The following is a 27982-nucleotide window of genomic DNA, read 5'->3' as shown; positions in this document are numbered from 1 at the left end:
AAATGAAAAGATGTCATCTTCACTTATATTTAGTAAATTGCAAATTAGCACTATAGTGAAGGACCATTTTTCACCTATCAGATTAAAAAGTTTGATAGTTTGGGGGCTGGCCCGGTGGCACAGCAGTTAAGTTCTCACGTTCCGCTTCTCGGCGGCCCGGGGTTCTCTGGTTCGGCTCCTGGGTACAGACATGGCACCGCATGGCACACCATGCTGTGGTAGGCATCCCACATATAAAGTAGAGGAAGATGGGCATGGATGTTATCTCAGGGCCAGTCTTCCTCAGTGAAAAGAGGAAGATTGGTGGCAGATGTTAGCTCAGGGCTAATCTTCCTCCAAAAAAAAAGTTTGATGCTTTGTATCAGAAGCAGAAGATGGCAGTCACATGCTTTTTATGATGGGAGAGTAAATTGATAGTGTTTTTGGAAGACAATTTGGCAATATCTATAAAATGTGAAATAGATATACCTTAGAGTCTCCAGTTTTATTTCAAGATATTTATCCCGTAGTATATTTGCACAAGTGCAAAATGACTAAAGATGTTCATTGGCACATTATTTATAGTAGCAAAAAAACTCCAGTAGTCACTAATAGCCCACCAGTAGTGGATGGTTAATAAATTATAGTACATCCATACAGTGAAATACTGTGAAGCTGTTAAATGAGGAAGCTCTGTAAGTATGAATATGGCAAGATCTTTGAGAATATTAAGTATAAAAGTAGAGTGCAGACAAGTATTTGGAGTGTTGTATAATATACAAAAACCAAATATCCACACACATGTCTTCCCATAGGCATGAAAACTAAAAATGATTTCTGCTAAGGCAGAGAATTAGATGATTGGAGGGGTAGTAGTGGAAGTGAAATCTACTTTTTGCTCTATAACCTCTCTGTTATCAATGTCTTTTTTCTTTTTGTTCATTTCTTTTAAACCATGGAATAGGAATGGCTTTTTTGTACATTACCTATTCAAAGAAATTAATGATTTAAAAAAAGTTATAGTCTCAACATCCCTGTGAGCAGTTTGAGCTACTACTTAAAACAAAAGATTTATGTAGAAGTGTTCATTTAATCCTGGGATTTATTTTGGAGAATTGGTACCCAACGTGTTTGGGAAGTTGAAGGGATGTGTTTTCAGGTATTAAGGGAAATACTGTGTGAATATTTTTTTCTCCCTCAAGCTTGGTGCTGAGTCCCCCATTCACTGCCAAACAAAGTATGGCAGTAACTCCATGGCAAAGAGTGCATTTTTAAACAAAAGTGACAGCTTATTATGATATAACTCACACACTATAAAATTCCCTTCTTTAAAATAGGCAGTTCTATGGATTTTAGTCTACTCAGAGTTGTGCAGGCATCACCACTATCTAATTTCAGAACATTTTCATCACCCTAAAAAAGGAACCCTATACCTATTAGCAGTCAATTCCCATTCTTTATTCTGCCAAGGTCCTGGTAACTAGTAATCTGCTTTTTGTTTCTGTGTCTAATGTGGACATTTCACACAAATGGACTCATACCAGGTATGGCCTTTTGTGACTGGCTTATTATATTTTGCCCAATATTTTCAAGGTTTATCTATGTTGTAGCATGCATCAGTACTTGATTTCTTTTTATTGCCAAATAGTATTCCATTGTATGGATATGCCACATTTTTGTTTATTTTACTTTCTAGCTACTAAGAATAATGCTACTATGAACATTAGTATACAGATTTTTGTGTGTGTATATTTTCAGTTCTCTTGGGTATTAGACGTAGAATTGCTAGGTCATATGGTAATTCTGTGTTTTACATTTTGAGGAACTGCCAAACTGTTTTCCAAGGTGGCTGCACCACTTTACAATCCCACCAGCACTGTATGAGGTTTCCAATTTCTCCACTTCCTTGTCAACACTTGTAATTGAACGTTTTATTTATTTTATCCATCCCAGTAGCTGTGAAGTGGTATCTTATTGTGGTTTTAGTTTGTGTTTCCCTAATGATAATGATGTTTAGCATCTTTTCATGTGCTTATCAACCGTTTGTATATCTTCTTTGGAGAAATGTCTGTTCACATCCCTTTCCGTTTCTTAGTTGGGTTATTTGTAGTTTCATTTTTGAAAAGGATGTGTTTTTAAATTTTTTATTCTGGTATATCGCACATAATGTACAGTTTACCATCTTAACCATTTTCTGAGTGTACAGCTCAGTAGGGGTGAGTACCTTGACAGTGTTGTGTAACCAATCTCCAGAACTCTTTTCATCTTGCAAAACTAAAACTCTGTACCCATTCAACAATAATTCTCCCCCCACCCCTGTCAACCACCATTCTAATTCCTGTTTCTATGAATTTGACTACTCTAGGTACCTCATAAGGGAATCATACAGTATTTTTTTTTTTGTGACTACTTTATTTCACTTAATGTCACGTCCTCAAGGTTCATCTGTGTCATAGCTTGTATGAGAATTTCCTTCCAGAAAGGGTAAATTTTTAGTCACTTGCGTTTTCTGAGTAACCTATGTCTTTTAATAAGGAAAATGTGTGTATTTATATGTGTGTATATAATCACATAGGACATCTGTATGTATGTCGGTGTATGTGTATGCAAACAATAAGCCTACAACATCCTTTGATGCCTGTGAGCCAGGATGTGACTAAGATAGAATAGCATTAATTTTATTATATGGACAAGCAGTTGTGATCTTGTATCATTTATTGCATAGATCTTAGAAGTGTTAGAAGAGAAACAAAGTGAGGAGCAAAGAAACATGAGTTCTGCGTTTATTGAACCTTAAAATCACAGGCTTGGAAGTAACTGTGACCCTGGAATATTTTCCAAAGTCTTAATTAAAGAAAAATAGGATATATGCAGTGGCAAGAGATTAAAAGCAGCCTGTGAAAATGGAATCCTGGTAGCAGTGAGCACACTTAACATCCAGATACTGAATCCTAGACACCATTTCTCACTAAAAGAAACAGGAGCTCCTTGGAGAAGTGACTAAATGTTGGAAAGTAAGCAAGTACTCAAAGGCTAATGGGGTAATATCAGAAAGATATAGGAGTGGATTTGAAGAGACTTCCAGAGGCCAAATTGGAGACAATTTGAGAATCAAAAAATAATAGATAATGAAGATAATGGATTGTAACATAGTGAATTAAGAAATAAAAAATCCATGAATCCATAGAGGTTTTTTTTTAAAAAAAGAAAGGGAAAAAATAAAAACCAGAAGAATGTCAATTAATGAATGTGGAAGGAATAATAGAATTTGAAAAATCACTGTTTTGTAGTTATCATTGTAATAATTGAATTAGGCAAAGATCAATTAATCTAAAACCATTAAGAGTGAGGTTATTGGGGAAAAATAGTCATGTAGTCTCAAATTATTATTCTACATATTACGTATTAATTATGAAGAGAAAAATATGCCTTGAAAACAGAGTGATGTAGTGGTCACCACATTTACTGAGTGGTTGGGCTTGGCAAGCCCAGTAGTGAGATGGCCCAACAGTCTCTGCTTCCTGATGTGATGCAATGGGAGGCGCCCAGCAAGCCCTGTGTGGGGTTCTTGCTAAAAGTCTTTGATCTGAATCTAACCGTGAGGAGACTGACACATCTAGAATGTGGGGTATTATGCAGACAGCCAGACAGGACTCCTGGCAATCAGTGATCTCAAGAACAGAGAGAAGTGGTAGGTGGAGGAGAGCTGCAGGGAGAATATCCTACATTGGCAAATGTAATGCCTGAACCTTGAGTGGATTGGGGAGAAAATACCTATAAAGGACATTTTGGGGACATTTGAGGAAATTTGAGTATGATAATACTAAATTGATAGTTATCTTGAGTGTGGTAGTGGTGATGTGGTTGCAAAGAAAGATGTCTTAGGTCTTTTTGGCTGATGCGTGCTGAAGTATTCAGGAGTGGAGTATCATTACGTGTACAGCCTATTTTCAGATGATTTGGTAAAACACTATGGCACAATATAAACAGTTGGTGACTAATGAGGAGGAAAGGTGGTTCATTGTATTTCCACTTTTTCGATGGGTTTGAAATTTTTCATAATTATAAAAATGAGCTTTTAAAAACTTGTTTAGATTTAGAGATGAGCATGGGTTATCTAGGAAAATATTGGCTATAGTGATAAAAGCATGCAAAAAGCTAATAAATATTATTGAAGCCTTGACATTTTAAATCTGAATAGGACTTTAATAATAAGTTGACATAGGTCTCTTTTAAAAAAAAATCTTATACAAGAAAAGAAAAATATTTTTTTATACCATAAAGAAAAATATTCCTGAGTTTCTTTTGAAATAAGTTGAAACAGTACTTCCTATAAATTGGGGTTTGCCACCTTAAAGAAGTCCCTTCTAGTTCTTTGATTTCTGGATTCAGAAAAACCTGGTATTATAGGAGTTACTTTGTTTCTTTGATTACTTCCATTTTCTTATAGTGTGATAGGTATGTTTTCTTCTTAATGGAAATTCAGGGAGTACTGATCATTTTAAGAATCTGATGAAAGCTACAGGTCTTCCTGAAAAAGTCCACAAACTCTCTCTCTCCATAGAGACTCCATCTTTCAGGCTAAGCCTCTTGTCTAAGAGCAGTCGCTTTAACTAAATAGGATGCCTGGGCAGCTTCCTCAGTAAAAGTTAATTAATCCAACGTGTCTCTTAGAAACCTCATTAACTAGCACTTTGTTGCTCCGCTGGTTGATGTTTATAGTGATGATTCAGAGATGGTATTGCACTGTCCCATTTTGAAACATCTAAGAAAGCTAAGGTTGGGTGTAGGGGGTCAAAGGTACAAACTACAGTATAAGATGAATAAGTCATGGGGGTGTAGTGTAGAGCGTAATGACTGTAGTTAATAATACATTATTGTGTATTTGAGAATTGCTAAGAGAGTAAACCGTAAAAGTTCTTAGAAGAAAAAAAAAATTAAGTCTCCAGATGTTAACTGGACTTATTGTGGTGATCCTTTCACTGTCTGTACAAATATTGAATCATTATGTTGTACACTTGCAGTGTTATATGTCAGTTTTTTCCTCAAAAAAAAGATTATTTAAAAAAAATCTGAAACAGTCTCAAACTTACAAAAAAGTGGCAAGTACAGTATCAAGAACCTTTCTTTCTTTACTCTATTTGAGAGTAAGTTGCTGAAATGGTGCCCCATCACCTTGGATACTTCAGGGTGTATTTCCTATAAACAGGGACCTTCTCTTGTATGACCACAATATAACCATCAGAACAAGTACACGAACCTTGGTGCATTACTACCATCTAATCTTCACACTCCTCTCAGGTTGTTCCTGTGATGTCCTCCAAAGCAAAAGGGCCCAGTGCAGAATCACTCCTCTTTTAGTCTTCTTCAATCTGGAACAGCTCCTCAGCCTTTCTTTGACTTTCATGGCCTTAACTCTTTTGAAGAATGCAGGCCAGTTATTTAGTTGATGTCCTTCTGTTTGGGTTGTCTGATGTTTTCTTGTGATTAGATTCTGGTTATGCCTCTTTGGTGGGAATGCCACCGGAGTGATGCTGAGTTCTCATTATCCTATTGGAGAGTGTCCAATTTTGATTTGTCCTGTTACAGATGATATTCAGTTCATTAAGGTGGTGTCTGCCAGTCTTCTCCACTATAGAGTTGCTCTTTTTGGCTTTTGTAATTAATTTTGTGAGGGAGTACTTTGAGATCATGTGCATGTCTGCTCCTTATTTATTTATTTATATCAGTTTATATTCATAGTTTTGTATCTTTTCCCTTTCCATATTTAACTTCCTTTTTTGACAGTGTGCAACTTGGTTCCTTTCTTTTTCCTTAATATATTTATTTATTTGATCAATTCCCCAATTTCCCTCTACCGTCATTACCCCCCTCCCATACGCCCCCTTTCATCATTCATGCTTTGACGCCTGGCGCTGATCCACTGTGCAATGCAGAGACCCTCCTCACCTAGCCTGGGTTCTGACTCCTGTTTGGGTCCACTCCCCTGTGTGAATGCAGGTGCCCTCCTCATCCTGCTTGGGCTCTCACCCTTCTAACTACACATGGCGGCTACCCTCTCTGCCACCTGGGTGTGGGCAGCTGCCTTGCTCGGCCCAACTTGGTGGCCTTAGGATCGATTTGTTCATAAAGGGAAGAGATGGGACAGGATAACAAGAGGAGAGGGAAAAGAGGGCATTAACCAGATTTTTTTGATTCACCAAGTTGTTTCGTTCTCTAACCAAGCAAGAGAGGGAAGCCACTGATTGACCGTTATATGCAAGATTTCCTAAGAGTTTGCTAAGAGTATACTAAATGGAAGTAAAAGATCAATTAATTGTTAATTTTAATTTTATAAATGACTTTGAAGTACTTTAAAGAGTAGCAGCAACAGGTGATCATGCTGTGATGGTTGAATTTTCATTGATGTAAATATTATACCTTCTATTTGTAAATCTTAGAATTTATAAGACACTTTAATACGTCGTCACTTTTATCCACAATGATACTTCTGTGGAGAAGGCAGGATAGGAACAACTTTTTTCTCTCCATTTTAATGACTTGGAAACTGAAAAACAATGAGGTAAACATAATTTCCCATGTCATGGGGCTAATAAATACAGAACCAGTGGCATCCAGTACTTTTGATGTTTAATCCAGGATTCTTTTTCATAGTACGAGTGGTTTTCACTCTTTAGGCAATAACCTCTTTGCAAAAGAATATACATGAAAAATTGATACTTTTTTTATGATTCTTTTCCCAAAACACACCCGCCCACCAATCTGTATTTGTGTGTTATCCTAACGGGATTCTTGTGGAACCTCAGTGACTTTTTGGAACACAGTTTGGGAACCCTTGGATTATATGAGGCTGCATCTATTAAAGGCCATCTCCCCTTCTTATCTTAGTTGTGGGAAAAGATAGCCTTAACTTCTTTTTTTTTTTTTTAAACTGTTTGATGTGGAAAATTTCTGACACTGCACACACAAGTAGAATAGTACAATGAACCCTCATGTAACCATCACCAGCTTGAATAATTAACCACACTTTGCTAATCTTCTTTTCTTCAACTCTCTCTTGCTGAAGTATTTTAAAGCAAATCCCAAATATAATATAATTTCACTCCTAAATACTTCAGTATAAATCTGAAAGACTTTAAAAATATAGCCACAAAGTTTGCATTGCTCTGCTTTGGCAGCCCAGGGTTTGCTAGTTTGGATCCTGGGTGCGGACCTGCACACCAATCATCAAGCCATGCTGTGGTGGCATCCTACATACAAAATAGAGGAAGAATGGCACAGATCTTAGCTCAGGGACGATCTTCTTCAAGTAAAAAGGAAGATTGGCAACAGATGCTCAGGGCCAGTCTTCCTCACAAACACACACACACAATCCTCGAAAAAAAATACAACCACAATACCATATTCATATCTAACAATTTTCCTTAATATTATTGTGTACCTAGTCCATGTTCAAACTTTGCCAACTGTTTCAAAAACTTTTTTTTTTGATGGAGTTAATGATAGGTTACAATCTTGTGATATTTCAGGTGTACATTAATGTTTGTCATTCGTGTTGTAGGTGCACCACTTCACACTTTGTGCCCACCCCCCACCCCACCCTTCCCCTGGTAGCCATTAATCTGTTCTCTTTGTCCACATTTTTAAATTTCTCATATGAGTGGAGTCATACAGAGATTATCCTTCTCTATCTGGCTTATTTCACTTAACATAATTCCCTCAAAGTCCATCCATGTTATTGCAAATGGAATGATTTTGTTCTGTTTTACAGCTGAGTAGTATTCCATTGTATATATGTACCACATCTTCTTTATCCATTCGTCTGTTGCTGGGCACTTAGGTTGCTTCCATGTCTTGGCTATTGTAAATAATGCTACAATAAACATTGGGGTGCGTAGGACTTTTGGGATTGCTGACTTCAAGCTCTTTGGATAGATACCCAGTAGTGGATTGGCTGGATCGTTTGGTAGTTCTATTTTTAATTTTTTGAGGAATCTCCATACTGTTTTCCATAGTGGCTGCACCAGTTTGCATTCCCTCCAGCAGTGTATGAGGGTTCCTTTTTCTCCACAACCTCTCCAATATTTGTTACTATTAGTTTTAGATATTTTTGTCATTCTAATGGGTGTAAGGTGATATCTTAGTGTAGTTTTGATTTGCATTTCCCTGATGATCAGCGATGATGAGCATCTTTTCATGTGCCTTTTGGCCATCCATGTATCTTCTTTGGAGAAATGTCTTTTCATGTCTCCAGCCCATTTTTGAGTGGGTTGTTTGATTTTTTGTTGTTGAGTTGTGAGAGTTCTTTATATATTATGGATATTAAGCCTTTGTCAGATATATGATTTGCAAATATTTTTTCCCAGTTACTGGTTTTTTTTTTGTTTCAATCCTGTTTTCATTTGCCTTGAAGAAGCTCTTTAGTCTGATGAAGTCCCATGTGTTTATTCTTTCTCTTGTTTCCCTTGTCTGAGAAGACATGGTGTCTGAAAAGATCCTTTTAATACTGATGTCAAAGAGTGTACTGCCTACATTTTCTTCTAGAAGCCTTATGGTTTCAGGTCTCAGCTTTAGGTCTTTGATCCATTTTGAGTTTATTTTGGTGAATGGTGAAAAAGAATGGTCAATTTTCATTCTTTTACGTATGGCTTTCCAGTTTTCCCAGCACCATTTGTTGAAAAGACTTTCTTTTCTCCATTGTAGGCCCTCAGCTCCTTTGTCAAAGATAAGCTGTCCATAGATGTGTGGTTTTATTTCTGGGCTTTCAATTCTGTTCCATGGATCTGTGCACCTGTTTTTGTACCAGTAACATGCTGTTTTGATTCCTGTAGCTTTGTAGTAAGTTTTGAAGTCAGGGATTGTGATGCCTCCCGTTTTGTTCTTTTTTCTCAGGATTGCTTTAGCAATTCGGGGTCTTTTGTTGCCCCATATGAAGTTTAGGATTCTTTGTTCTAATTCTGTAAAGAATGTCATTGGGATTCTGATTAGGATGGCATTGAATCTGTAGATTGCTTTAGGTAGAATGGACATTTTAACTATGTTTATTCTTCCAATCCGTGTACATGGAATGTCTTTCCATCTCCTTATGTCGTCATCCAATTCTCTCAGAAAGGCCTTGTAATTTTCATTATATAGGTCCTTCACTTCCTTAGTTAAATTTACCCCGAGGTATTTTATTCTTTTTGTTGCTGTTGTGAATGGTATTGTGTTCTCGAGTTCTTTTTCTGTTAGTTCATTATTAGAATATAGAAATGCTACTGATTGATGCAAATTAATTTTATACCCTGCGACTTTGCTGTAGTTGTTGATTACTTCTAAGAGTTTTCCAATGGATTCTTTGGGGTTTTCTATATATAAGATCATGTCGTCTGCAAACAGCGAGAGTTTCACTTCTTCCCTCCCTATTTGGATTCCTTTTATTCCTTTTTCTTGCCTGATTGCTCTGGCCAGGACCTCCAGTACTATGTTAAAGAAGAGTGGTGATAGAGGGCATCTGTGTCTCGTTCCTGTTTTCAGGGGGATGGAGCTCAGTTTTTGCCCATTGTGTATGATGTTGGCTGTGGGTTTGTCATATATGGCCTTTATTATGTTGAGGTAGTTCCCTTCTATGCCCATTCTGTTCAGAGTTTTTATCATAAATGGCTGTTGGATCTTGTCAGATGCCTTCTCTGCATCTATTGAGATGATCATGTGGTTTTTATTCCTCAGTTTGTTGATGTGGTGTATCACGTTGATTGATTTGCGGATGTTGAACCATCCCTGTGTCCCTGATATAAATCCCACCTGATCATGATGTATGATCCTTTTGATGAATTGCTGAATTCTGGTTGCCAAAATTTTGTTTAGAATTTTTGCATCTATGTTCAGCAGCGATATTGGCCTGTAGTTCTCTTTTTTTCGTGGTGTCCTTGTCAGGCTTTGGTATTAGCCTGATGTTGGCCTCATAGAATGTGTTAGGAAGTGTTCCATCCTCCCTAACTTTTTGGAATAGCTGGAAAAGGATAGGTATTAAATCCTCTCTGAAAGTTTGGTAGAATTCCCCAGGAAAGCCGTCTGGTCCTGGGGTTTTATTCTTTGGGATGCTTTTGATGTCTGTTTCAATCTCTTTCCTTGTGATTGGTCTGTTCAAATTGTCTGCTTCTTCTTGAGTGAGCTTTGGGAGATTGTAGGAGTCCAAGAATTTATCCATTTCCTCTAGGTTGTCCATTCTGTTGGCATATAGTTTTTCGTAGCATTCTCTTATAATCTGTTGTCTTTCTGCAGAGTCTGTTGTTATTTCTCCTCTTTCATTTCTGATTTTGTTTATTTAAGCTTTCTCCCTTTTTTTCTTTGTAAGTTTGGCTAGGGGTTTGTCAATTTTATTTATCTTCTCAAAGAACCAGCTCTTTGTTTCATTGATCCTTTCTACGGCCTTTTTAGTTTCAATAGCATTTATTTCTGCTCTGATTTTTATTATTTCTCTCCTTCTGCTGACTTTGGGCTTTATGTGTTCTTCTTTCTCTAGTTCAGTTAGGTGTAGTTTAAGATTGCTTATTTGAGATTTTTCTTGTTTGTTAAGATGTGCCTGAATTGCGATGATTTTTCCTCTTAATACAGCTTTTGCTGTATCCCATATGAGTTGGTATGGCATGTTATCATTTTCATTTGTTTCCAGGTATTTTTTTATTTCTTCTTTAATTTCTTCAATGATCCATTGCTTGTTCAGTAGTGTATTGTTTAGTCTACACATCTTTGGGCCTCTCTCAGCTTTTTTCTTGTAATTAATTTCTAGCGTTGTAGCGTTATGATTGGAGAAGATGCTTGTTATTATTTCAATTTTTTTAAATTTGTAGAGGCTTGCCTTCTTTCCCAACATATGGTCCATCCTTGAGAATGTTCCGTGCACACTTGAGAAGAATGTGTATTCAGCTCTTTCAGGGTGGAGTGATCTATATATGTCTATTAAGTCCAATTGTTTTAGTTTTTCGTATAGCTCCACTATTTCCTTGTTGATTTTCTGTCTGGATGATCTGTCCATTGATGTGAGTGGGGTGTTGAGGTCCCCTGCTATTATCGTGTTGTTTTTAACATCTTCCTTTAGGTCTGTTAATAGTTGCTTTATGAACCTTGGTGCTCCTATGTTGGGTGCATAGGTATTTATAAGCGTTATTTCTTCTTGATGAAGTGTCCCTTTGATCATTATATATTGGCCCTGTGTGTCTCTCTCTACCTGTCTTATTTTGAAATCTCTTTGTCTGATATAATAATTGCAACACCTGCTTTTTTTTGCTTGCTGTTAGCTTGGAGTATTGTCCTCCACCCCTTCCCTCTGAGCCTGTGTTTGTCCTTGGGGCTGAGGTGTGTTTCCTGGAGGCAACAAATTATTGAATCTTGTTCTTTAATCCATTTTGCCACTCTGTCTTTTTATTGGAGAGTTCAATCCGTTTACATTGAGAGTGATTATTGATGCATGTGGACTTAATGCTGTCAATCTGTTGCTCGTTATCTGGTTTTCCTGCATTTCTCTTCCTGTGTGCTGTAGCCTACCCATTTAATACTGCAATTTCTTATTCTGGGTTTCTTAGATTTTTTCCTTATTTTGTGTTGTGGCTCTGTTCTATTTTTTAGTTTAGTGTCTACCCTGAAGCTTGTATTTAGAAACTTGTGTATAATATAGTCCATTCTCTGGTGGTCTCTTACTTACTTGGCCTAGACTGATTTAGTCCCTTTGCTCTTCCCCTCCTAAATTATTGTTTTCATTTCTTGTTCCAACTCGTGTTATGAGTTTGTAGTTAGAGTGATCAGATCGTCTTTGCTTTGGTAGTTTCCTTACCTTTATCCTAATGCTATAGTTGAATATTTGCTATTCTATTCTGGTTCTATCTATCTGTCTCTCTACTCTGTGGTTCTTGACCACTTTCTCCCTTTTTTCTTTTTTCAGGTATGAGAGCCTTCTTGAGGATTTCTTGTAGTGGAGGACTTTTGGTACAAATTCCCTTAACTTTTGTTTGTCTGGAAAAGATTTAATTTCTTCCTCATATCTGAAAGATATTCTTGCTGGATAGAGTATTATTGGCTGAAGATTTTTATCTTTTCAAGTTTTGAATATGTCACTCCATTCTTTCCTAGCTTGTAAGGTTTCTGTAGAGAAATCCGCTGAAAGTCTGATAGGAGCTCCTTTGTAGTTTCTTTTCTTCTGTCTTGCTGCCTTGAGTATTCTTTCTTTGTCTTTCATTTTGCCTTGCAGTAGGTCTTTTTACATTGACAAATCTAGGAGATCTGAAAGCTTCCTCTACACACATTTCTCCCTCAATCCCTAGATTTGGGAAGTTCTCTTCTATAATTTCATTAAGCACACTTTCTGCTCCATTTTCCTTTTCCACGTTCTTGGGAATTCCTATGATCCTTAAATTCTTTCTCCTCATTGAATCCGCTATCTCTCAGCGATTTTCCTCATTCTTTTTAATTCTTAGTTCTCTTTCTTCCTCTGTCTGGAGCCATTCAGCCTGTCTATCTTCGATTATGCTAATTTGCTCCTCTATGGTGTCTACATGGGCGTTCAGGGAATCTATATTCTGTTTTATCTGGTCCATTGTGGTTTTCATCTCTAGTAATTCTGTTTGATTCTTCTTTATAATTTCAATCTCTTTTGTGAAGTAATTCCAGAACTCGTCGGCTTGTTTCTTTGTCTTTCTCTCTACCTCATTGAGTTTTTTGATTATAGCTGCTCTGAATTCATTATCACTTAGTTTACCTAATTCCAAGTCCTCAGGACTTAATTCTCTGTTTTTATTGTTTTCCTTCTGGTCTGGAGCTTTTATAAATTGCTGGATGGTAGAGGAGCGGCTTTTTCGCATGATGGTGGAATTCACTTGCAGTTACCGCCTGTCGCCACTACATGGGGTTCGAGAGCTGTGCATTCTGAGCTCTCCGTTTTGGGCAAGATGGTGGCACCCAGCACAGTTTGCCGGGTGGAGGGACTGTTTTTGTCACACACCGATCTGCATTCGGGTCAGTTCTGTTCTCTGGTCTCCTGGGGCCCTGGGTTTATAGGGTTCCTGCGCACGGAAGCTTTCCCCCGTCAGCGGGTTTCCACTGAACCTGTGGCAGGAGTCCTGGACAATCCCCCAGTCACGCGGCCCCTTCCCCGCTCCTTCCTGCACCCGCGGCAGCGATCCCAGTCTCTATGGGAGGGAGTGAAGTTCTCTCCTACCCCGTTCCAGCTCCTCCGAGGTCTGCTGCAGGGTCTCCGTCCTCCATCTTTTTGGTGCTGTAGCTCTCTGACGTCCTGGCATTAGGTTTATTAGCTGAAACTCAGTTTTTTTCCAGTCCTTTGTTGTAGTTTGGAGGGAAGAGAGTCCTGGGTCAGCTCACCCCACCATTTTGCTCTGCCAAAAACTTTTTTTTTTGCAGTTGGTTTGCTTAAATCAGGACCCAAAGTCCATGCATTGCATCTTTTTAGTCTCTTTTAACAGTCTCCCCTACCCTTTTTATTTTTATTTTTTTTGAAGATTGGCACCTGAGCTAACAGCTGTTGCCAGTCTTTTTTTTTCTTGTTCTCCCCACCTGAATAGGTTTTGCAGAGTAAGGAGTTTCCATTCCATCCTCCATTTTGAACGTTACCTGTTTATGATGATTTGAAAATTATTTTTTTATTTCGACATAATTTTGGACTTACAGAAATGTTGTAAGAATGGTGCAAATAATTCCCAAGTATCTTTTGTCCATATCCCCCAAATGTTACCATTTTACTACATTTGCTTTATCATTTATTCTTTCTCTCTTCACACACACACACACATACACACACACATGAAATATATATAGTTCCTTTTCTGTGAACTCTTTGGGAGAAATTTTCAGACACAATGCTCTTTACCTTTAAAAATAGGACATTCTCTTAAATAACCACAGTAGAGTTATCAAAATCAGGAAATTAATATTAATACAACACTGTTAGCCAATTTACAGACCTTATTTAGATTTCATCAGTTGTTCTAGGAATGGCCTTTATTGGAAAGGAAGGTTGCAGATCAGGAGCTTCAGTTGTTGTGTCTGTTTGGTCCTCTTAAATCTGGGACAGTTCATCAGTCTTTCTTGTAGAGTCTTGAAAATGTTTATGAATATAGGCCGATTATTTTATAGTACGTCCCTCAGTTTTAAGTTTGTCTGATGTTTCTTCATGATTAGGTATGAGTTATACATTTTTACCTGGAATATCCCAGAAGAGATGTATTTTAGCAGACATCGCTGTGTCCCATTATTGGTGATGTTAACTTTGATCATCGGATTAAGGTAGTATCAGGTTTCTCCACTGAGGAACTTTCTTATGCACTCCGCTGTATAGTTACTGTTTTTCCCCTTTTGTAATTATTGAGTGCCTTGGGCAAACACTTTTGAGGTTATTTAAATATGCTGTTACTCCTCAAATGATAATCACCTCGTTTTAGCATCCATTTATGAGTTTTGCCTGAATCAGTTATTGTTGAAATGGTTGCCAAATGATGATTTTCTAAGTTCATCATTTCATCTATAAAACAGTTGGAGACAGTTTTTCCTTATTCTCCATTTGTGTATGTATAGAAGTATGTATTTACTTATTATAGCTATGGATTCATGGATGTATATTTTTCTCAACCAAGGTCTGGTGGTGAATGTGTTTGTTGCTGCTGGGTCTCATGATTTTCAATAATGAACATACCAGGCATTTAACAACAGCTTTTGAGATAACATTTATTAATTCTAACCTTGTATTTTGACAAAGCACTGAAATGTAAATTTATAAAGAAGATGGGGTAGAGAAGGCTTTATTTCTTGGTTTGGTCCAAAGCATAACCAATGTGATTTTATTTGATATATAATGTATATATTCTATAAACATAAAGATGTATATCCTTGCGCCTCAATTCCACTTCTAGGAATTTATCCTATAGATACATTTTACAAGATTATTATAAAGATTATTATATTATCTTACAGGTATACCTTTTAACATTGTTTCATCTCTTTTGTTATAGAAGATTGGTGCTAACTTAAATCTCTCTCATTAGGGATAGTATTTGTTATTGTAATGCATCAATACAAGAATACACTCCTCAGCCATAAAAAAGAATGAACAAGCTAAGTATTGATAAAAAAGGTCTTTCCAGATATAATAAATGAAAAAATGCATATGTATTTGCTTATGTGCATAGAGTGAATATGTTTGGAAGCAATCACAAGAAACTGGTAACACTGGTTGCCTTTAGGGAGTGGAACTGGTTGGGGACAGATGGTTGGGGACAGGGGTGGGATGGAGACTTTTCCCTGTAAAACCTTTTGTAACTTTAGACTCTGAATTAAATTTTAAAAACTCACACTGGCGATCTAGAATTACTGAAGCACTTTATCTGAATGTAAGAATTTTACTCAAGCAATGAGAATTATCTTCTGTAATTCCTGTGTAGATATAAGTGTATAAATATGTTATGTTTTCATTATCTTGGTAGATAACAGTAGGAAAATTGGTATGAAGTTGGCAACTTTATATGCTACATGTATATACTTTATAGAGTCTTGAAAAAAATGAATATTTGCTTTGTTTTCTTTTGGCAGCATGCATATGCACTAGAACTTCTATTTGATCAGTTGCATGAAGGAGCTAAAGCTCTTGATGTAGGATCTGGAAGTGGAATCCTTACTGCGTGTTTTGCACGTATGGTAAGAACTTTATTTTTCATTTTGGCCCCAAAAGGAGCATATTACATGATTTGGTTGTATAGCAGTTTTTGAGGATTTTCTTTCTTTTTTTAAAATTCTATCAAGATAGCAGTTGGAATACGTATTACTTAGGGTTTTCTTTTTTTTTTTTTTTGGGTTGCGAGTGACGGAACATTCAAGCCAAACTGGCAGAGCTAAAAGGGCATTGGTTTGTATCATGGAAAAGTCTAAAGGCACGTCTGGCTTCATTCAGAGGAAGATCAGATGTTGTCATTGACAGTGGGTTTCTCTCTAGTTAGTGGTTGGCTTTGCTTTCCTCCTCATTTTGGCTTCATTATCAGACAGACCCTTCCTTTGCGATTGCAAGATGGCAACCAGTAGGTCCCAAACTACATTCTTCGAAGTTCTAATGTGGCAGGAAATAATAGAGCCTGATTTTCAAACACTCCTACAGGTTTATTAGGAATGAGGGCAGAGCTTCTATCACGTTAAGAAAAATCTCTTAGAAAAACGCCTTGTTTATTATACTTCAACTTGTATCCCCAGACTTGTTTGGCAAGTGGCTGTCCAGCGTGTGAGTCTGGAGGCCCACTCGTGCAGCTGGGAGTAAAGGTCCGTCTGTGCTCAGAGTGTCACATCAGGTTGCTTATGAAAAGTTGGTCGTTGGAGGCTAGGTTGGAAGGTTCTGGTCTGGTTAAGTTGGGATTTGTAGATCCATCTTGGACTAGAATCCATTTAACTTGCTATAAATATGCAATTGGCAGACTCACTAGAATATGAACTCCAGAGAGGTGGGAATTTTCTCTGATGTTTTTTCGTTGCTGCCTCCTAAGCATCCACAACAGTGTCTGCTGTGTGATAAGGACTCAGATATTTCTTTTCTGTTGTTTTGTTTGTTTTGTAGAAGTTAAACCCTCACTAATGGAACGTCAGGGATTTTTTTTATTTTTAAAGCTTAGAAATAGCATTTAATTAGTGACTAGTTCTCTATACTTGACTTATTTATGGTTTTAGAGGACTATTCATTTTTTTTTTGCCCACAGATTGGCACCTGAGGTAACAACTGTTGCCGATCTTCTTTTTTGTTTTTTTCTTCTTCTCCCCAAAGCCCCCCTGGTACATAGATGTATATTCTAGTTGTGAGTGCCTCTGCTGGTACTATGTGTGACGCCGCCTCAGCGTGGCCTGATGAGCGGTGCCATGTCCGTGCCTGGGATCCAAACCAGCAAAACCCTGAGCCGCTGAAACGGAGCGCGTGAACTTAACCACTTGGCCACGGGGCCAGCCCCAGGACTATTCAGTTTTTTAAAAAATCATTATATTTCTGTGTTATCTTTTTAAAAATGATATTAATTTAAGTTTATATTTTCACGCATTTACCATGTGCTCGTCCAGTGTTCTAAGTACTCTTCACGTATTCTCTTATTTCATTCTCACATCATTTATGAGGCATGTGCTCCTTTCCTCCTCATTTTACAGCTGAGGAACATGATTCGTAGAATAACTTGCCAAGGTTATATAGTTGTAAGTAAGTGATACAACTTAGATGTGAACTTGAGTAGTCCGAGTTCAGGGTCTTTATTGTTTTAGATTTATTTTACAATTAATATTTATACTTGGAGCCTTTTTATATTTATATATATTTTTATATTTTCCGCATGTAGCAGTAGAGTCAAGTGTAGAAATCCCTAAAAAATTTTTATGTAATATTTTAATATTTAAAGTCACACTTTTAGATGGAATTTAAATAAAAAATGATTGCACTAACTGCTACTTAATATTGGTAGTTAAGTCCTACTTCTAGGTCCTGGACTTAAAGATTAGAAATCAAAGAAAGATAGTGTTTTTCTCAGTATTACAAGTTTTTTTTAATTTATTTTAGTTTCTTAATTACTGAAATATAATTATTCATTTGAAGGTTATAGTTGAGAAGAGTTGTATTTGGTATATAATTTATAACAAACTGAGTGTTTAACCGTCTATTTGGAGGTTTAAGCTGTTGATTTGTCTTGATTTCTCATTGCAGAATTTAACTTTAGGTAAGGAAACACTTTAATGACACTTCAGAAAAAAAAATTTAGACCAGTGAGCTATTGAGTTATTCTCTCATTTCCAGGTTGGACCTACTGGAAAAGTCGTAGGAATTGACCACATTAAAGAGCTGGTAGACGACTCAATAAATAACGTCAGAAAGGACGATCCGATGCTTCTGTCTTCAGGGAGAGTGCAGCTGGTTGGTGAGTGCCAGAAAACTGTGAAAATTTCCTCTCTGGGGAATTTTTATTTTCAGAAGATCCCATGCAAGCTAAATAATAGAGCTAATTATTGCATTTTTTTAACATTCACTTTTAAGTACTAAGTAAGGAAAATATAACTCTAAAATATTGTACTGGTTCCACCTTGACCATGGGTGACATGACTATTAATTATTTCAAAAGAATGCGCATGTTGAGTTCTTTCTTCATTGATTTTTAAGAAGTAATACCAAAGTAACAAGTGTCCATTATTAAAAATTTAAACAGTGCAGAGATGTGGAAGATAAAAAAGAAAGCCCTTCTTTTCCCCCCATTTCTATACATATAAATATACATATGAATGAAGTACATACACACAGAGTGTTTTGTTTTTTTGTTGTTTTGAGGAAGTTTGGCCCTGAGTTAACGTCTGCCGCCAATCCTCCTCTTTTTGTTGAGGAAGGTTGGCCCTGTGCTAACATCCACTGCCAGTCCTCCTCTTTTTGTTGAGGAAGGTTGGCCCTGCGCTAACATCCATGTCCATCTTCCTCTACTTTATGTATGTAGGACACTTGCCACAGCATGGCTTGACACTGGTCCATAGGTTCGCACCCAGGATCGGAACCAGTGAACCGATGGCTGCCGAAGCAGAGCAAGTGAACTTAACTGCTGCACAACGGGGCCAGCCGCCAACCGTTTTAAATTGACTTATACTATACATATTGTCCTGTAGTTTGCTTTTTTTCACTCAGCAGTATAAAATGGACATATTCCCACGTGAGCACATTTTGTATTACTGTGAAAATAACAAACATAGAAAAAGTGCATAAAAGATATATGTGAAGCTTAAAAAAGACCTGTTTAACCACCACGTTGGAGAGAAACAGAGCATTGTTAGTACCTTGGAAGTTATCTGCTTGCTTTTTCCTCGTCATAACTCCCTCCCTTCTCCCTAGTGGTAAGCAGTATCGTTGCTTCTATGCATTGACTGCCTAATTGCACTTCCATAAGTGATGTTTAGTTTAATTTTGAACTTTAGATAAATGGAACCATCCAGTATATGCTGAATGACTTCTTTCATTTAATACTGTTTGTAAGACTCATCCGTCTTTTTGCATATGGTTCATTTTTATTGCTGTGTAGCATTCCCTGTAAGAACATTGCCAAAATTTATTAGGTCTACCGTGGGTGGGTATTTAGGTAGTTTGTAATTCGGGGATATTCACAGTGCTGTGAACATACGTGTACATGAGTGTAGATGTGTATACATACTCATCATACAAGCTCTCGTTCCTGTAGGAGAGTTATTGCAGGTGCAGGGGGTGACCGTCAGTGCTGCAAAACTTTTTTAAAGTGATTGAACCAGTTTACATCCTCATCTGCAATGTATCAGGGTTCCTATTGCTCCACATCTCTACCAACACTTGCCATTGTGAGATTTTCCTCTTGCCCACTTGGTGATTCTATAGCAGTATCTCTGTGTGAGTTTAATTTTGTATTTTCATATTAACTAGTGAGATTAAACATCTTTTCATATGTTTGGCCATTTGGATTTCCTCTTTTGTGAAATGGCTGTTCAGATATTGAGTTGTTTATATTTTTCTTTGGTTTGTAGGACTTCTGAGACTAGCCCTTTGTCTGTTTATACAAATTGTAAATCTCTTCTCCCGTTCCATGGCATGCCTTTCACACTCATTTTGTTACTTTTTTGATAAATATAAATTCCTAATTTTAATGTAGTCAAACTTACCAGTTTTTCTGGTGCTTTTCTGTGTCCTCTTTAAGGCTACTCTGAAGTCATGAAGATATGTCCCTATATTATTTCTCAGAAACTTGAGGGCCGGCCCGGTTGTGCAGCGGTTAAGTTTGCACGTTCCACTTGGGCGGCCCGGGGTTCGCCGGTTCAGATCCCGGGTGCGGACATGGTACTGCTTGGCATGCCATGCTGTAGTAGGCGTCCCACACATAAAGTAGAGGAAGATGGGCACAGATATTAGCTCAGGGCTAGTCTTACTCAGCAAAAAAGAGGAGGATTGGTGGCAGATGTTAGCTCAGGGCTAATCTTCCTCAAAAAAAAAAAAAAAGAAACTTGAGGTCTTTGATCCTGTTGACATTGATTTTTGTGTATATATGAGGTAGAGGCCCACATGTATATGTTTTCCATATGAGTATTCAATTGTCACAGCATCATTTATTAAAAAATCTATCCTTTCCCTGCTTTACACCTCTTACAATTCTTCACGTTAGGTAGTTCTATCTGAACAGGTTTTTAAAGCATGACTTTTTTTCTTTCAGTGGGAGATGGAAGAATGGGATATCCTGAAGAAGCCCCTTATGATGCTATTCATGTAGGAGCCGCAGCCCCAGTTGTGCCCCAGGCAGTGAGTTGGGTTTTTTCTGTGTTTGTGTGCTTTATTCAACTAACACTCTAAAAGATTTATAGCGAGATGACTTCTAGATGACGTCCAGAATATACTTAGACTTTCATATTGTGCATTTTTGTTACAGTTAGTAGGTAATGTTTTTCATGTGCAAATAATTGTATAAACAACATGAAGATTACTAAACCCCAGCTCATGGCTGTCTTATTTGAAGCAGTATTTGATCCAGCCAAGAACTAGTACACCAGTAGAACTGGGAAAATCCCTCTGGAGTTCACGACCTGAGAGTCACTTGGTGTTTTATTAAAGACCAGAATATGCAAGACTATGTTAGGTGCATGGAGAGACCAGGGTGTGTTTATCATACGTTTTACCTTCACAAAGCTTATATTCTAGAATAGATGTGTCATACTTGTGACAGGGAAGTTAACGAGATGATAGCATACCATTAGCATATGATATATATTGAATGGAAAAGAAAAATACGTGCTGTAGGCGTTTGAGGGAGGGGTTGAATTTTGTGTAGAGTGGTCAGGGAGACTTGTTCCAGGGGTGGGGCCTGGACTGGGTCTAGAAGAGGAGTGGGAGTTGCCTGGTTGCAGTGAGAGGGAGGGATGCTCCAGTACCGTGTGTCACATAGTCAGGGAAATGTCTAAGTACGAGATGGATTTTTCATTTTAGGAAGACTCTGAAAGCTTACGTCAACTCTTAATAATCCTTCATTAAGTTCTCTGAAGTCTCAGGTTTCTGTTACATATGAGTTTTACATAGTTCTTAACTAGACAGCTAGAGGCTGAAAGTGACACTGTCTCTTATGCCCAGTCTTATCCACTCTCTGACCTGGAAAGTGTTCTTTTTCGTATGTTTAGATCAGTTATGAGAAGCTGAAAGTTGGGGAATTTGTTCTGGTCATTGACTTGCTGCTTGTTGGCTGAATGACTTTGGGAAAATCACTTATTCTCTCTGGCCCTGTTATCTGTTTAAAAAACAGACTAAGCCAGTGGTTTTAAGACGTTTAAATTGAAATATTAATATGCTGTAGAAAGGTATATGAGTCGTAAGTGAATAGCTCAGTGAATTTTCACATATGACCGCACGATCAGTAGTTTTTTTTTAACTTTTTAAAAAATATATTGGCAGCTTAGTAGGAGCAATTAAAATCTGAATTAGACCTGTGTTTACATGAAGGAGCTTGGGTACAGGGCTCATCTTCCCCACCAAGACCCAGAGATTATCTTGAAGGGCGTTTCCGGCTTTAGCTCAAGATGAATTTAAATGTTGTAGTAGCACTTTTAGGGGTATTATAGGGGTCTTTACACATCTGATTAAATTTAAAGATAGATACTGACGGGGCTTTCTAGTTTTAAGATAACAGAGTAAAGATGTTTATGCCTCCTCTTGGATATCACCCCAAAACAAATAGAAAAACAAGAAATAGAAACGCAGACTCCATGTTCACTTATCTGGGGGATTACACCTGCAATCCTGAACTCTACAATGTGGGACAGAAAGGAAATGGAGTAATGACTGACTCAGGAACCGAGGAGACTGCAGAGGGGGTGTCAGTGTAGAAGCAGTTTGCTCTGCAGGACTCTGGAAAGGCTTAGAAATGGGAGGCGTCAGGACCTTGGGAATCAGAGATGAAGCTTGAGTCTGAAAGGGGGCTGCTGCTCGAAGTTCTGTAGGAGGAACGGTTAGTCCTAAGCCCGAAGTAAGAGAATTTCCAAGAACTGAAGGACATGATTCTGTAGTTTGAAAACATCTATTGAGTGTCCAGTACGGTGAATTTTTTAAAAAAGAAAAAAAAGAACCACCATATCACCATGAAATTTCAGGATATTAGGGATAAAGAGAACATTCTAAAACTTCCAGAAAAACAAAACAGGTAATCTGTTGAGGACTGGTAACGAGAAAGGCATCAGACTGTGAATAGCAGCATTAAAACCAACAAGTCAGAGGAGCAAACTATCCCAATTCTGAACTGAAAATGATTTCCAGCCTTGAAATCTGTACCCACACATATGGCCATATTTGTAGAATAAAGGGAATTTTAGGCTTGCACTTCTCAGTCTTTCTCTTTTAAAATATTCCATGCATTGTTTTATAGAATACTTCTTGAGGAATTGCTTTAGTAACATCATCAAAAAGTGAGGAAGGAGAGAGGCAGTAGGAAAAACCAGAAAGAGGCTCGGTAGGATGCAGGAAGGGAGAACTTCTTGCTCAGAGAGAGGGGATGCGAGTTCCCAGTGTTGTTGCCAAGGGACAGCCCAGGATGAAAGCTGTGCAGCAGGCCTGGGGAAGCAGCAGGCCAGGGTTGGGGCACGAGGAGGAAGGCACTAGAAGGAAGCCCTCCCCCTGCCCCCAAAAACATGTACCAATGAGATAGGTTTGACTGTGTGAAAATTTCATGGAGAAGCTGTGGGAGGGCACAAAGATTTAGAAACAGTTACAAAGAAAATCAAGTGAATGAAAAAGAAAAACCTTTAATTTTTAACTGCAAGAAAAGCAACTATTGTATAAGAAAAGAAACAATCATTGGATACCTGTTGGCTCAGCTGCAAATTATATTTACATGGTCATAACTGAAAATGGTTTTAATGAAAAATTATGATGTTGGTTGGATTGGGGAAAAGGAGCAGAATGTATGTAAGAGAGCTCAGTCCTCATCTAGTATGTAATGTGAAATTAAAAAGTAAATACTGTACAGCACGGTGACTACTTCACAATACTGTATTGTGTATTTGAAAGTTGCTAAGACAGTAGATCTTAAAAGTTCTCATTACAAGAAAAAAAATTGTAACTGTGTGGTGATAGATGTTAATTGAACTTATTGTGGTAATCATTTTGCAATATGTACGTGTATCAAATCATTATGTCGTACACCTAAAACTAATATATATTAGTTATATTTCAATTAAAAAAAATAAAAGACACTTTAGAAATAAGCACTACAAAAAAAATACTAGAAGACACAGCTAAAAGGATTTAAAATGACTGGATTTAGGGAGTCAGATTGGGGTGGGGAGAAGTCTGCTGTTTTTCATTATAGACCTTGACTTTTAGGAAAACAACTCAAAGGATGCTTGCCAATATTGCTTTGGTAAAAATTAAAATGGAAAATAAAATAGACTTGTAGACAACCAAAATTTTAGTTAGGATAATTCTATCAAAGTAAGTTTTCTTCCTTATTGTTTTTGATGAGTGGTGATCTCCACACAAAAATGGTAACGTGATTTCAAAGCTCTCTGACTGCAGGGGCCCTCACTGAGTGGTCTTGTTTCTCCACTGACAGGGGCATCACGTTCTACTGCTGCAGGGACTCTAGCCCCGCCTTCCCTTTCATGGTGCCAGTAATCCTGTATTCAGTCATAAAACCAAGGTTTTCTTATCTTTGGTTCAGCATACCCTGGATGCTACAGTAATAGGATAGGGATTCCTTGCTGATTTTCTACACTTCCTCTCCCCTCTTCCTCCTTCTAGCCCACAGAGATTCAAAACAGGCATCTAGGCATTAGAATTTTCTGCTCTGCCTTTGGCCTTCCTACCCAAGAGGATAGTTCTGCATTACGTGGTTCACTCAAAAATTTTGAGCACTGTGGTTGTACCAGGTACTATGGTAGATGCTTGGGGTACAAAGATGGATAAGACACAGTCCTTATCATCAAAGAACTTGTAATTTAGTAGGGAGGTCCATAGGTAGATGAGTAAGTGGATAATTGATTAATAAGTTTAACAATCATAGTATGTATGTGCTAAGTAGAGTACATTTCTGCTTTCTGCCCATGGATGGTGAAAACTGTTTATAGTGATGCAAAACGACTGTTAGTGTAAAGCCTGTAACTCAGTGTGTATGTGTTTTCCTTTTTCTTTTAGCTGTTAGACCAGTTAAAGCCAGGTGGAAGATTGATATTGCCAGTTGGTCCTGCAGGTGGAAACCAGATGTTGGAGCAGTACGACAAGCTACAGGATGGCAGTATCAAAATGAAACCTCTGATGGGAGTGATATACGTGCCTTTAACAGATAAGGAAAAGCAGTGGTCCAGGTGGAAGTGATTTTCTCTTCTGCTCTTTCTTCTTCCACACCTGCAAGGTGAAAGGGTGTGAATTTTAAGACATTACACCACAGGGCTGCCTTTTTGGTTGTCACCTTTATGCTTCTCCATTTTAACATCAGAAATTCACTACATTAAAAATGTGGAAAAATCTTGCATGGTCTGCCCTTCTTTTGATTTAACTCATTTTTTTTTTTTTGGGAAAAGGGGGTGAGACTTGGTTGGCACACAGATTTTTTTTTCTTTTTTCTCCTGAAGAGGCTTCCAGCCACAGTTCAGTACTTTCTAAGGATATTTTATTATTGGCCACTCTGTCTATATTTACCACTTATTTTCATAGCTGCTGTATGGTCATGGAAACAGCGGCTTTGGTCGGCAGAGAAGGGGCTGTCACATTCTGCCCTGTTCCCTGTCTGTTGTACTGTTGTTTTAAAGAAGGGTAAAGATACTCATGTCCCAGTTTTCAAAGGTGTCAGAATCCCAGAGAGGACATTCTTCCTCTCAGCTTGCTTTCTCTCTTTCAGTCAGATTCCCAGATGGCTGACAGCCTGTGCCTGCCTTACATTAGGCTGCTGCTTCAGAGCTGCTGTAAGGAGTAAACTTCCCACCGTTCTCTAGAACAGGCCACCAGTTTTTAAGCTCCTCTACCTAAGCCCCTGGGGAGGGGAGGAGAGGGGTTCACTAAGCTACCCAGTGAGTGCCCAGGTCTCACAAACCCACCCAAAGGACCAATAGCATGCAGCACAATCTTCAGCACAGCATGGCTCATGTAATGCCCACTTTTGTTTTATGTCTCAGCATAATCGGAGTATTTTGTTAGAAGCCAAAATTTCTCTTGTTCTTCTCTTCCTCCTCCTCCTCCCCACTCCGTCCAGAGGGAATGAGGGAGATCAATAAGTAAGAGTTACATTAGCTAAGACTACTTGAATTTAAATGCCAAAATAAGAAAGTCTTTACAGTTTCTTTGTTTTAGAATCTATTTTTATTTGGCAAAGTTACTTATTTTAAGGTCATTATTTTCTTAATAATTAAAATGGTGATTATAAGTTTAATATTTTATTTTTGGGAAAGAGTAAACCTTTTGAATGAATGTTTAATTACAAAAATGGTAATGAATCTAACTCAGTTTTGTTCAAAACTGAGTATTATTATTATTTTTTATTGAGTTAATGATAGGTTACAATCTTGTAAAGTTTCAGTTGTGTATTATTGTCTGTCAGTCGTGTTGTAGGTGCACCACTTCACCCTTTGTGCCCACCCCCCACCCCACCTTCCCCTGGTAGCCACTAATCTGTTCTCTTTGTCCACAGGTTTAAAGTCCTCATATGAGTGGATTCATACAGAGATTGTCCTTTTCTATCTGGCTTATTTCACTTAACATAATTCCCTCAAGGTCCATCCATGTTGTTGCAAATGGGACGATTTTGTTCTTTTTTATGGCTGAGTAGTATTCCATTGTATATGTATACCACATCTTCTTTATCCAGTCATCGGTTGATGGGCACTTAGGTTGCTTCCACGTCTTGGCGATTGTAAATAATGCTGCGGTAAACATTGGGGTGCATAGGACTTTTGGAATTGCTGACTTCAAGCTCTCTGGATAGATACCCAGTAGTGGAATAGCTGGATCATATGGTAGTTCTATTTTTAATTTTTTGAGGAATTTCCATACTGTTTTCCATAGTGGCTGCACCAGTTTGCCTTCCCACCAGCTGTGTATGAGGGTTCCTTTTTCTCCACAACCTCCCCAACATTTGTTACTATTTGTTTTAGTTATTTTTGTCATTCTAATGGGTGTAAGGTGATATCTTAGTGTAGTTTTGATTTGCATTTCCCTGATGATCAGCGATGATGAGCATCTTTTCATGTGCCTGTTGGCCATCCGTATATCTTCTTTGGAGAAATGTCTTTTCATGTCTCCAGCCCATTTTTTGAGTGGGTTGTTTGATTTTTTGTTGTTGAGTTGTGAGAGTTCTTTATATATTATGGATATTAAGCCTTTGTCAGATATATGACTTGCAAATATTTTTTCCCAGTTACTGGGTTGTTTTTTTGTTTCAATCCTGTTTTCATTTGCCTTGAAGAAGCTCTTTAGTCTGATGAAGTCCCATTTGTTTATTCTTTCTCTTGTTTCCCTTGTCTGAGAAGACATGGTGTCTGAAAAGATCCTTTTAATACTGATGTCAAAGAGTGTACTGCCTACATTTTCTTCTAGAAGCCTTATGGTTTCAGGTCTCAGCTTTAGGTCTTTGATCCATTTTGAGTTTATTTTGGTGAATGGTGAAAAAGAATGGTCAATTTTCATTCTTTTACATGTGGTTGTCCAGTTTTCCCAGCACCATTTGTTGAAAAGACTTTCTTTTCTCCATTGTAGGCCTTCAGCTCCTTTGTCGAAGATAAGCTGTCCATAGATGTGTGGTTTTATTTCTGGGCTTTCAATTCTGTTCCATGGATCTGTGCACCTGTTTTTGTACCAGTACCATGCTGTTTTGATTCCTGTAGCTTTGTAGTAAGTTTTGAAGTCAGGGATTGTGATGCCTCCCGTTTTGTTCTTTTTTCTCAGGATTGCTTTAGCAATTCGGGGTCTTTTGTTGCCCCATATGAAGTTTAGGATTCTTTGTTCTAATTCTGTAAAGAATGTCATTGGGATTCTGATTAGGATGGCATTGAATCTGTAGATTGCTTTAGGTAGAATGGACATTTTAACTATGTTTATTCTTCCAATCCATGTACATGGAATGTCTTTCCACCTCTTTATGTGATCATCCATTTCTTTCAGCAAAGCCTTGTAATTTTCATTGTATAGGTCTTTTGCCTCCTTGGTTAAATTTTTTCCTAGATATGTTATTCTTTTTGTTGCGATTGTAAATGGGATTGTATTCTTGAGTTCTCTTTTTGTTCTTTATTAGAGTATAGAAATGCAACTGATTTTTGTAAGTTGATTTTGTACCCTATAACTTTACTGTAGTTGTTGATTATTTCTGATAGTTTTCTGGTGGATTCTTTAGCATATATAAAATCATGTCTGCAAACACTGAGTGTTTCACTTCTTCATTTCCTATTTGGATTCCTTTTACTCCTTTTTCTTGCCTAATTGCTCTGGCCAAAACCTCCAATGTTGAATAAGAGTGGTGAGAGTGGGCACTCTTGTCTTGTTCTTATTCTCAGAGGGATGGATGGTGCTCAGTTTTCCCCCATTGAGTATGATGTTGGCTGTGGCTTTGTCATATATGGCTTTTATTATGTTGAGGTACTTTCTTTCTATCCCCATTTTGTTAAGAGTTTTTATCATAGATCGAGGTTGGATTTTGTCAAATGCTTTCTCTTTGTCTATTGAGGTGATCATGTGGTTTTTATTCCTCATTTTTTTAGTGTAGTGTATCACATTGATTGATATGTGGATGTTGAACCATCCCTGTGTCCCTTATATAAATGCCACTTGATCATGGTGTATGATCTTTTTGATGTATTGCTGTAATTGATTTGCCAGTATTTTGTTGAGGATTTTTGCATGTATGTTCATCAGCGATATTGGCCTGTAGTTTTCCTTTTTTGTGTTGTCCTTGTCAGGCTTTGGTATCAGGGTGATGTTGGCCTTGTAGAATGTGTTAGGAAGTGCTCCATCTTCCCTAATTTTTCTGAGTAGTTTGAGAAGGAT

The 27982-nt window shown here is 37.7% G+C and overlaps 1 protein-coding gene across 8 annotated transcripts in view; it reads left to right on the top strand.

The window, feature by feature from the left end:
* PCMT1 (protein-L-isoaspartate (D-aspartate) O-methyltransferase) overlaps positions 1–27982 on the top strand; it is a 53129-nt gene that overhangs the window by 15685 nt on the left and 9462 nt on the right. For 4 of the 8 annotated variants that reach the window (XR_011535508.1, XR_011535507.1, XM_070602943.1 and 1 more), the window contains exons 4-7: positions 15553–15657; positions 17774–17894; positions 20187–20272; positions 24146–24315. Coding sequence is in view for 4 of the 8 variants with exons in the window: in XM_070602943.1 (XP_070459044.1) it covers positions 15553–15657; positions 17774–17894; positions 20187–20272; positions 24146–24315 (482 nt within the window). In the remaining 4 variants the exon portion in view is untranslated. Of the gene's footprint in view, positions 1–15552; positions 15658–17773; positions 17895–20186; positions 20273–24145; positions 24371–27982 lie in introns of all 8 variants that reach the window. The other 4 variants (XR_011535509.1, XR_011535510.1, XM_070602944.1 and 1 more) reach the window with 2 other exon arrangements.

This window comes from Equus przewalskii, chromosome 32, assembly GCF_037783145.1.
Source record: "Equus przewalskii isolate Varuska chromosome 32, EquPr2, whole genome shotgun sequence".
NCBI classification, from domain to species: Eukaryota; Metazoa; Chordata; class Mammalia; order Perissodactyla; family Equidae; genus Equus; species Equus przewalskii.
The sequence above is the reverse complement of the archived record's forward strand: the minus strand, read 5'-3'. Positions and strand labels throughout refer to the sequence as shown.